This window comes from Rattus norvegicus, chromosome 17, assembly GCF_021556685.1.
Source record: "Rattus norvegicus strain SHRSP/BbbUtx chromosome 17, alternate assembly SHRSP_T2T, whole genome shotgun sequence".
Classification (NCBI taxonomy): domain Eukaryota; kingdom Metazoa; phylum Chordata; class Mammalia; order Rodentia; family Muridae; genus Rattus; species Rattus norvegicus.
In genome coordinates, this window is record NC_141550.1 from 53163801 (window position 1) to 53176021 (window position 12221).

General features: G+C 41.1%; 1 protein-coding gene across 2 annotated transcripts in view; it reads left to right on the forward strand.

Moving 5' to 3' along the window:
- Pou6f2 (POU class 6 homeobox 2) overlaps positions 1-12221 on the forward strand; it is a 450333-nt gene that overhangs the window by 352437 nt on the left and 85675 nt on the right. Inside the window, 1 exon segment of one of the 2 annotated variants that reach the window (NM_001101002.2) lies at positions 5594-5734. The exons of the other annotated variant lie outside the window; for it this stretch is intronic. Within the exon segment in view, the coding sequence (NP_001094472.2) occupies positions 5594-5734 (141 nt within the window). 2 annotated transcript variants of the gene reach the window in all.

Genomic DNA, 12221 nt, shown 5'->3' on the forward strand with positions numbered 1-12221 from the left:
TGAGAGCTTCTGTTTGTAGATGGTTTGGGGCACAGTACCGTCCTTCACAGCATGGGCACTCTCCAACACCCATTGTACACATGACTAAACTTCTCAAATCAATGGGAACCTTCTCAGGCCCTCATTAATCTCTGGAGGGCAGAGGTGGACTCGAAATTCTAAGCCTCTGCCAGTTTAGCTCGATGACTCTTTTGGCAACTAGCCTCCAACATCCAGAACCAGCTCAAGTGAGGAATAAGAGGCTTCTAAGTAATATTCAGCTGTTCGCATTCAGCTAGCATTCAGAAACTCCAAGGATCTAAGATCTCTATGATAATTAAAGGGAGTGAGAACCATGGTATACTTACTATGCCACAAAATTTCTAATGAGATCCATTGTAATGTCACTTTTTCAGGACTTGTCCCCACTACTCTGCTTCAGTAACTGTCACATCTCAAGGGCTTCCTGGGCAACAGAATCCATTCTACCTCAGGATCTCAGAGCCATCCACACCGGGAGGGTTCCAGTCCTCAGTTAACACAGGTTGCTGGATAATGATGACTGTCAGATGTGAAAGTTGAAGTTTCAGCTTCTTTGTGTTGGGGTAGGACCTATCTGAGGCCCCACTCTAGACTCCAGAACCCTGCAGGATCAGGGTTCTCTTCTTCCTGGCCCTTCTTCTTCCTGCTAGGGAATACAATAAACACGTTGCATTATTTTCTAGAAATCCTCGTCGGCAATATGGTTGTGTGTTAGAAAAGAATAAGATGTTCTCCTTGTCAATTTGCCATTAAAGTAAGATTAATTCCAAAAGTCTATAGGAATTAGGTGTGGCTTTATGTTGATGAACCAAAGTGTTTTATGATACTGAAGTGCCTCAGATCACTTCAGTCCTTTTTTATTTCATGGATGGTGAATGGACAGCATTTAACACAGAGCCATCTCTACAATCTAGCAGGAAGACAAAGAGCTGAGGACCAACTCAGTATTAAATACTAGAAACTGTTCTCCAACTGTTCTAAGGGTCCCACATAGTGATAATTCTAGAACATGTCAGGGGAGCCTCCCAGCATAGACCACATGTAAAGTAGCTCATTAAGAGGGACAGAGCCACCCATCCAACACATGTCTCTTCCCTTCATCACCTAAAAAAATGTTAAGGAGCAGAAGTACCAGTTTGGTTAAAGAGTCTCAAAGACACAGCAAACAGGCTTCTTTCTTGCCTAATGCTAGAGGGAAAGCTAAGGTCTTAATGTACATAAATGAACTAAAAATTGCACTGTTTTCCCTACCGTTTCTAAATATTCTGAGAGTCACTGGCCCTTAAACAAGGAGTTAGTTGGGCACTCTGCAATGTCCTCATTTAAAATGAAATGGTACCACACACCCAGACACTAAACTAAAGACTTAGTAGTAAAAAGAACTGCTCCTAAACCCATGCCCTGTAAAATCCACATGGCTCATAGAGAATGACAGACCCATAGATCACCCTCAATTATGTGCCAGGAAGGCTTTGAGCCTATGCATCCAGAAAGCACACTTAGGAAATAGGCATAAACACTGAATATCATGTCACAGCTAAACTGCTTCATTGTGATGTCCTATTTATGTAAATGAGTTGTGCTATTGCAATTTAATCAACACGATTTCTTTTGAAATGTTACGAGTGCTGATATTCAACTTCAAGAAACAGGAATCTTTTACCAAGATACAAGAGCTCCGTCTCTGTCCTGTTGTGACATCTGTGATGGTGACATCTGTGGATGATGTGCACAACACCCCTGAAGGTTGCTCTTTGAAAGAATTTGTTTATTTTTATCATAATTTAATGTTCATAGGCAGCAAAGAAATTCACAAAGCACATAGATTTGGATATGTGTACTTTTTCTCCTGAGATCAGCACCCAATAGCCACACTAATGTATGAACACGGGAATAAATAATTACAGGTAGGGGCAAGGAGAATCAGGTGCTCAAGGTAGTCATTGGATACATAGAACATATGAGGCCATTGTGGTTTACATGAAACTCTTCAGAAATAGGGACAGCGGTGAGGGAGGGAAGGAGGAAGTGAGAGAGAGAGAGAGAGAGAGAGAGAGAGAGAGAGCATTGTAAACACAAAGTGTTATTTTTCTCTAATCTTTTTTAGTGCATACCTTCACTATCTAATAAACAATTTTAAAATAAACTGCAGGAATTAAATTGTAAGATGAGCACTTGAAGAGAATTTAAAAATATTATAAACTAAGTCTAAGAATAATGCACAATAAAGAAAGTCCTGTCTTCTCTGACTTCTTTTTCATCTACCACTTCTGGTTCTAGAACTGAAGCACAGTTGTCTGCCAATGTACAAGTCCTATCTAACGGGATGGATATGGGATGAATAGGTGACAATTGTTTCAAATTCTTTTTTGTTTTGCAAATCTTCTCATGACATGCATCTAATTTTGTATCCATTTTATACACCTTGTATTCTTATCTTCTTTTCAATTACAGAACTCATTTAGTTACCAGGTCAGCTGGCTAGTAGCTTCCCTAAACTACATTTTAAAAATAACAGAGCCAGACATGGTGATACATGTCTATAGCCACAACACTGGGAAGGCTAAGGCAGGCTAATCTCAAGTTGGAGACCATCCTGAGTTACAGGGGAACACCCTGCCAAAAATAATCAAGCAGAAAAATCAAACAAAAAGAAACTGTATGTAAAAGCAGTACAATTGTCATATTTCTAAGGTAAGAAATTCTGTGCAGTGTGATCTGTGAAGGTATTAGTCAATACTTGTTAAGGACATGAGTCTAACACTTTTACCTGCACACTTTCATTTGATTCCCGCTGCATTCTCATGAGTTGCTGTCATTTTACCACCTATTTTATCCAGGAAAAATGGGGTTTGAGTTTTTTGCATCTACTGAGTCCATCTGGTTTTACAGCCTGACTCTCCTGCTTGAGCAGGGAAAGGTGGGGGTTGGTGCCTTAGGCAGAGGTACACAACTATATTTAAACTTATTTTGATATTTTATTCTGTAAAATTCTAGAAAAGGAAATGTCTTCAGAAATGGTCATTTCGGTGAGTGGATTAGACCAGCTGTAGATCCTGTAGCCATGTTTGATGTGCTCAGGATGGATCGTCAAAACTCTCATCTGAGAGTACGAATCCCTACTCTCAGACCTCCTGTATTTATAAGAAGAACACACTAGAATCAGCATGTCTTGAACTGATCTGTTGAAAACACACCATGTAATACAGTCAGATTTCTCCCAGGCCCCCGTTTTCCTGGTAGGCATCCTGGCAATGAAAGCTATGAAGGCATGTACACTTGGCAGCCATTTCCGAGTACCCAGTTGGCTGTGCTCATTATCTGCATTTGTTGTGCATGGGCTCACAACTGTCCAAATCTAGTCTGAGTCTCCAATCAAGAAGAATAATGATCAGAGCACTGCTAACATGACATGACTGTGGACGGTACAGAGCGGCATGACCTGAGGTGATGGCTGTACCCACCCCCATCCCTGCCACTTATGTTAATGGCAGTGCATCCCTGCCCAACACAAGAGCCAAGAACTATTTCATGAAGCTGTGTCCACTATGATCACCATCCAGGTTGCTCTTACACTGGCTTGTACCACTGCAGCCACATTGGGTGTGTGTATTCTAGCTGCAGAGCAAGGCCTGACAGACTTCTCCATACAACAAGGTACAATCCATACAGACAAAGCAGGAAGCTATCTGGACAGGAAATAAGAGTCACCCAAAACTAGGGGGAATATAGCTCAAAACTAAAACCAAATTGTACATAAATTAATCATTCTTTAGGGGTTAAGTTTACCATGTGATTCCAGGAATTTCTTATGATTTCAGCTTTATTCATAAACACAATATAAGCAGTCTTCTCAAATAAGCGCAGAATGCAAGACCAGTGTGCAATGTCTGTGCTGGGTGCTAGAGGATTCTGTGCCCCAAGAATACAGTGTGGACCATCCATTGTGGGCATTCAAACTAAAGCAAGGAGTGTTTTCTCTTAACACATCCCACTTCTCAGCCAGAGTCACTATTGACATAAGCAAAACACCAAGGTCAAGGCTATTCTGAATATTAAATTCCAACATGATAATCTGAAACAGGGTTTCTCATTAGGCAAAAGAATGAGATTGTTTTTCTACTTAAAATAATTTTTCTTAGGAAAGAGATAATAAGAAAAGACAAAGTAATTAGTTTAAAGGGAATCTTCCTCTCCAAAGCAATGTACAGGTCAATGACATGTTGGGTAAAATAAAAAGTAAGGATACATACTAAAATCCCTTCCCCCTCAACCATTACTATTTCTGTACTCATTAGATGAGCAAAGTAAATTCTGGAATGGAAATTTAGAACTCTTATGCCTAAGACATTGGTGTATTGTTTAACAATGCACTTGATGTAAACTCTGGAAAAATTCACAAAACAATAAAGAAACAAAATATTTTCTGAAAAGAAAAAAGGGAAGGAGAAAGGGAAAAACAGAGATGGCAGAAAAGAATAAAGAATGTTTAAAAAGTAGAAAGAACGCTTACAATATTACTAATAAAAAAAAAAGACCTCTACACAAGCCAAGACTTGAACTAAGTATGACTAATTCTTCTCCTCCAGGTGGTAGCCTTGGCAGGTCTCTGTTAAATGCAGAAGTTGCATGGATGTGGAACGTGGTGATGGAAAATGCATTATTATACACAGTTGTTGAAGTTGAGAGAAACTATACAGAGAGGAAAAAATAACACCCTAGAATAAATACAAATGAAATTCATGTATCAAAACCAATACTGTGAAAATAGTTTAAATGTTTCTTGAATTTATATCTAGTCATTAACCTAAATGCAGATTTCAGTTCATGCCACCCTTCTGCCTCATGGTCAGAAGGCCTGAAAACCTGCGGTGTGGAAAATTGGCAGGAGAAAGAATATTGAATTGGTCTCCATGGAAAAGCTGAATTTGGCAGCCACAGCCACCTCCCTGTGCTGGTCTCTCCCCCTTCTGTTTATTCCTTCCTGTTAAACGTTTGTTGCAGGAAAGAAGCCACCACGTTAGGTAAAACAGGAAGTAATTGTCAACCTGTCCATTCACCAGTGACTTTGAATCTCTCCTCAAAACAAGCCCAAGGGTCCCAACCACAGACCCACTCGCTCTCTCAGGGCATGGGAGCTGGACTGTCATTTCACTGATTTTGGTTGATTCAAATCTCAGAAATGAAAGTGAGGTCTGAAACCTGCCCCTCGCAAATAACCCTAAAGGAAGCTGTGATTCAGACGTGGGAATGATAAATCCACACAGAAACCCTGCGGTCATCAATTCCTCTCCCCATCCTCCTTCACATGATGATTTCAAGGAAGGCTGGTGTTTTCTTAGAATTGTATTATATGATTTTTCCCCCAAACTCAGGGTCCTTCCCTCCTAGGCTGAGCTCACAGCTGAGCCCCCAACCCTGACCCTAACTTCCTCTAGTCAGTTTTCATATCTTATGGAGACCCTGTAGCAGGTTCGGGCCCTTTGCATGAGCGAGCTGGAGGGAATGTTGTGTCGCTGTGTGGTTACCGTGCCATGTGGTGTTTTCACCCTGATCTTTTCTTTCTTTGCAGCTGGTTAATAATCCTCTAGCAAGTCAGGCCGCCGCTGCAGCAGCAGCCATGGGCTCCATAGCAAGCTCACAGGCCTTTGGCAATGCCCTCTCCAGCCTTCAGGGGGTCACAGGTCAACTAGTTACTAATGCACAAGGACAGGTGAGTGGGAGATGGGAGGAAAAGTGCATTTTTACAGCAGATTGAACTTGGAAAGGAAATGAATTTCTTTTGCATGACAGTGATATGTTGCTGCATCTATTTGAGGCAAATAAATAATGTTTACTAGCAATGTCAAGAATAGGAAAGGGGTGGGGAAGTGTTTCTGTATTTTAGAGGCGAGATTTTTCTTTCTTTCCCCTAAAATGTCAAGGTTTTATGTCGGTTTTGTTTTGTGAGATGACTAGTGTTATGGCCTGAGTAAAAGAATTTCCCCCTTCTCACTATTGGGACATTCTTTGAAATAAACAATCAAAAACTAAATTTTTCAAAGAAAACCTTGCTTTGCTCTTTTTTTTTTTATTTTTCACTTAAAATTTTTTGACGTAATGGGAGAAACTAAGGCCTTTTGCTGGTTGCTCTGATATATCTACACTAACCTGGGTAAGCCATGCTCCGTATGTGTAGAAAGCTAACGCAAAGTCGTATTCAAGCAATAACCAAAAGTATGTGTATAGGGGGAGGGGGAATTAGATGCCAGCTGCCGTTCTGCCCCTGGCACTCTAACTGATTTCCGGGGATCCAGAAGGTCTCTTCATACATGTGGATTATCACTAATGTGTCAGGACCACTAAGCCTTCCCCATGTCGCCCATTCTCCTACAAGGCTCATGTGTTCCCATCATGTTTAGATATGACAGGACTTCAGTGATCAGTAACCTTACAGGCTGCATAAAACACAGGGCAGAGTGAAGTTGATGATGGCAGGGTGCCTCCGATGGAAAGCCAGAGCCAGCCTGGGTGATTAGTGACCTCAGTTTTCCAGCCTGGCCATTTGTGACCCTAAAACCCAGGGGAAACATCATTTCTTTACCCAGCATTATGTTTACACAACTCCCTGCTACATACGGCCCCTCTGCAAAAGCAGGAATCGCAATGCCTTAAACTCTTGTTTGTTTTTTTATTTTACATAAAGAGCAAACAAAGATGTGTTCTAAGCGAAACCATCTCTACCTACAGCCAAAGAAAGAAAAAGCTGACCTTGTTATATTTCCTGGGCGGGTGTAGGTTTGTCCCATCACAGGCCCGAGGGCTGAACGATGGAGCTTGTCAAAGAGAGGCCCCGTGTAATGAATCATCTTATCACAGGTGCACACCACACATATTAAAGGAGGGTTGTATGAACACTGTGCCCTCTACAGTAACCTCTCAATGTCTGCTTTAACCCTTGTTCCAATTCCTTTTCATCAAAGGATCATTTTATGCAGCCAGCTCTACATCGAGGCTCTCAAAAGCATATTAAGATTTCTGGAAGGCTGTGGGTATTGGGGTAGAGGAAAGGTTGGTTTTAATATCTATAACTCACCCATACTTCAGGCCCATGCTGGAAGCAGCTTCCTAAAGCTACACCCAGAAATGAAACAACCTCGAGATGTAAATATTACAAGTTGAAGAGCAAAACCAAATCTGTCTACAGAGAGGTATTTCCCTCTGATTTTTCTGTTCTGCCATCCAAGTGAATGTACTATTATGCTCCCCACAAGGAGAACTACTTTAAGGCTTGCAAGGGACTACTTGATGCTTTCGTTTCAAATGCTTTGGTAGCTGAGGTGCCAGTGGAAACTTCTTAGGGACCAGAATTTCCACCTTTGACACCCTAAGCCCTGGAATCTCTGTAACAGCAAGAATACCAAGTTGAATACTCATAGGGTTACGTAGACAGTGAATCAGTTAATTATAATTAATCTTTTATTGTTTACAAGTTGTATAAGGGTCATTTATTTGTATTTAGAGTAGACATATATCCTAAAGTGAACATCAACTACCTTAAAAGGGACGAAAAATCATTAGGTATATGTAGTTTTTGTCTTCTGTTACTGTGATACAAAAGAAAAAAATATTGGAACCAGGTTAGTACAATTCCCCTTGCTTAACATACCCTGCCTAAAACTGCAGCACTCAGTCCATGTTAGCTTCTTAGAAGTCCACAGAGATTTCCCAAAGAGACTTGAAGAATAAACTCTTTGAATATTTAGAAACATCCTTATTGGAGTTCTTGGCACCCGTCCTTTCTTGTATTTAGAAGTGTATCCAAGAGTAATGGCATTAATACTGAAGTTAAAGCTAAGTTTGAGAAGTGGGACTTATTGATAGTCACATGGACAGATGAGAAGGTTTGTTCTACACAGAAACCATCAAGGAGGGGCATCATCACCCAAAGTGGTTATCCTTGTCCCCACTTCCTAAGAGCCTCTCTACACCCTATGGACCAAAGACAGGGTTTAAGAGACCTAAATGAGCCTTCAAGCCTACACACAGGTAACTTTAGGTACCAATTCTATCTGGTTTCCCACGCTTAGCTTACCCAAGCCTACTCATAACCTTCAAGGAGTCTCTATGCACACTGTGCCTGCAGGATCAGCCTCTTCCCTATGCTCAAACTTTGGTCTTTGGGTCTCAATAGCAAGAAACGTCACCACCTAGGTCTTGCTGTTTCACCTTCCTGCCTTGGATGTGTTGAAGAATCTTTTCTGTCCTTTTGTCCCCACCCACACCCCAGCCTCTAATCACAACAAAAGAAAGTGTTCCTCCATTTTCATACTTTTTTTACTTTGCCCTATCATAACTATGAATTCAAAGGATAGAGTGGTCACTACAGTTATAAATTTAACAGACACAGCAATCTAAAACCACAAAGTACCGGTGCCACCCAGGGATACTAAGAGGTTTGAACTTTCCTTCTAGGTGAAAAGGTAACTAGTAAACCAGTAAGCAGAACATTGGCATTAGCGCTGCACTGCCAAGATCATTACAGTTCTCTTTACTTCCTGGAAAGGAAAAAAAAGAAAAAGTTGAAGGGGTAGATTTAATTCCAAATGTGATCTGAGCCAATTCTTTAGCCCCCTGAGACTCACTTTTCTCATTAGAGTATATGGACAATAAAATCTAGACAAGTGCTAGACTAGGAAGATGGCTCATTGGTAAGGTGCTCACATTCAAGAGTGAGGACCTGAATTTGCTCTCCAGGATCCCTGTTAAATTCGGGTGTGACAGAACACCCTTGCAATCCCAGCATTGGAGAGGTGGAGACCTGAGGGTCCCTGGCTGGCTCCTGGACAGCCTAGCCTAATAATCATGGAACCCTGGGTCCAAAAAAGCAAATAGGCAGCTCCTGATGAATAGCACCCGAGGCTACACACACACACACACACACACACACACACACACACACACACACACACACACACACCAGTCCCTTGGTTATGAGAATTAACTGAACGCCAGTCTTAAAAATATCTCCTGGGCACTTGAGCATACAACTAAACATTTAATGAACAATGCCGTAAGTATCATCACCATTGCTCATCATGATTTTTATTTGGATGCTAGCAAGAGGCAGTAGTATGGCGTACAGACAGGCAGGAAGGGCAGGCGGCCAGGCTGACGTTCGTTAGCTAGGATGCCTCAGAGGAACCCCTTATTCTCTTTGTGTCATGATTTCTCTTCTGAAAAGTGCATCGTCTCATTGGCTTAAAGTACTTAGAATGATGTTGATCACACAGTCATCTCTCAGAGCTAATGTTCAGTAAATGCTGTCTGTTAATGAAGGTGAATGTTTTCCTTTGGCGCATGGATGAAAGTTTTGTGTGAATCTCAGCAGTGGGATGTTAAGTCATCTTAGGGTACCTCAACCTTTCTCAGAACAGCACCAGAGGTGGAGAGTGAAGGTCCCCATGCGTGCTCCTAATAGTGTTGAAGAAATTGGCAAGCAAATTTATCATCAATTTCTTCAGTTACAAAACTGCTTCCCCATATCTGTGGCAATATCTCCTTATTGGCATTATTACAGAAAGGAAAACAAAATGAAATTTTGCTTTATTCTAAGGTTAAGGAAAGCATTTTACACTTTTACTGAAGCTCATGGTCGTTTCCTGATGGAATCAGGTCCTTCACCACTCTAAATCTTTGAGAGGTGAAAACTAGTGAACTCAGACACCCATCTTTGTTCTTTAAAGAGCCAAGCATGCAAAACACAAAAGCAACTAAACGATGTTATCTTTTCTTTTAAAGTAGAGTTACCCCTGCCTCCAACTCCCAAGTGCTGAGATTACAGGTTTATATGGCCACACCTGGTGACCTTTTCTCATCAGTTTTTAAAAAGAACAAAAAAGGGTACCCACACAGCCCACATGGGTTACTCAGAAATAAGCAAGCTTTTATACAACTAAAGAAGAGAAGCAAAGCTTGCTTGATATAAAGAGAATTTCTATGCTCTATGTGGGCTAAAAGCTGCCTCCTGAGGACTGTGACTGGAACAGGTTGCTGCACGAAGGGCAACCCTCACTGAGTGGAACATTGTGGGGACAGCTTTATTTCAAGCCCTATGGTAGGTGGGGAGGCACGAGTACTTCTGACCGTGCCCTTAGACCCCGGCAGGTTAGCTCTATAAAGATGGGCAGCTGAAGAACTGCACTCCATGCGAGGTCCTCTGAGTTCTAATCACGAGCTGAATGACACCTTCTGAGCAGTAGCATACTGAAAACCTAAGTTTTCGTTGAAACATAAACATTCCTAGTCATCAACAGAATGGCCTCATGTAGGTTATATAATTTTCTGGATTTCTTTTCCAACAGTAAAAGAAAAATAAGCCATTTAATAAATTACAGCTATTCCTTTAAAATCAAAACCCAGAAACTGACCTTATATTAGGTTGCAAAAGTGGATATTAGCTCATAATTTAAATGGAAAGATGAGACTCCCTAAGATCAACTCATTGAAGTTATAATAAATGCTAATCTCAGCCACAAGGTTGAGCGATAAGTAATTCGATAGCTGACGATCCTTCTGGAATCTTAGGCAATCTGTCTAAAGTACTCCAAAGCCACAACGGCGCAGTCTGTGGAAGTTTTCCAGTCCTGCAGAAAATGAAGGAATAATGTGTGGTTCTGATTTTGAATAAGCCTCAGGGCCTATTCGACCCGGGCAAGCCCGTGATGGGGTATCTGGGGTATCCCACATAGTGTCTTTTACTTCATTTCTTAATAGTGAAGCACACAAAACAAATATAATTAGAAAACATCCCGAGTGAAGTAACCCAGTCCCAAAAGAAAACACATGGTATGCACTCACTGCTAAGTGGATATTAGCCCAAAAGCTTGGAATATAAAAGATACAATTCACAGACCATATGAAGTTCAAGAAGAAGACCAAAATGTGGGTGTTTCAGTCCTTCTTAGAAGGGGAAACAAAATACTCCTGGGAGGAAATACAGGGACAAAGAGTAGAGCAGAGACTGAAGGAAAGGCCATCCAGAGACTGCCCCACCTGGGGATCTATCCTATATGCAGCCACCAAACCCAGTCACTATTGCTGGTACTAACAAGTTCTTGCTGATAGGAGCCTGGTATGGATGTCTCCTGAGAGGCTCTGCTAGAGCCTTACTGATACAGATGAGGACGCTTGCAGTTAAACATTGGACTGAGCACAGGGACCCCAGTGGAGCAGTTAGAGGAGGATGGAGGAGTTAGGAATGAAGCATCTGAAGGGGTTTGCAACCCCATAGGAAGACCAACAATATCAACCAACCAGACCACACCGGACTTCCCAGTGACTTAACCACTAACCAAATATCCAGTAAATATAGGAAATATAATTTTTCCAAAACAACACAAACACCTTTACATTTTTTTATTCCAGCCTCAGTTCTCTTCATTATTTTCAAAAGAATACAGAAACTCCAGACAAAAAGCACATCCTCCCCTCCATTTCCAGGGTGGTCACTATAATAGTTATCTGAAAAATTGTATGGTTTCACCACAAAATATCAATTTAAAAACAAAAAATGCATAAAGTGCTACTATTTTTTAAAACTACATTTATTGGCATTATCTATTTAGACAATGTGTTTAAATAAGGATCAAACATTGTGTGGAAAGTTCAGAGTTGACGTCTATGTGTTTTCTCATAAATATAAATATAGGTCTAACAAAATCTTTATTTCCCCCATTTGCACATGTCACAAGAGAAGGTTTTAATGTGTAATAATAATTGAATGAACTGGGTTTCAATTATCATTTTTAGTGGACTTTTTTTCAAAACTCTCTGGAGAGCAGGAAATGTATCTTCGTGGGGTTGGTAGCATTCTAAGAATATTACCCTGGCTTCTTCTTGGTGATAAAGATAAAATAATAATCAGCCACCTCAATCCGTTTACTAACACAGCAAATCTGCCCTCCGAGCCCAGTTAAGGGCTTTATTGCCTCATTTCAGTGCTGTTTCCCTAAGTGCTCCCTTCACAGTCCCACAAAATGGTCTGCAAATGAGAAGCCTTGGCATCAAGACCACAGTGCAGCAGTCTTGACCAATTCTGGGCTATAGTGACCTGCTAGGTTCAAAGAAGTTAGCAGAGTCAAGGCCACTAGGCTGCAGGCTTTTTTAATGGATATTTTATGTATTTACATTTCAAATGTTATCCACTTTCCAGGTCCCCC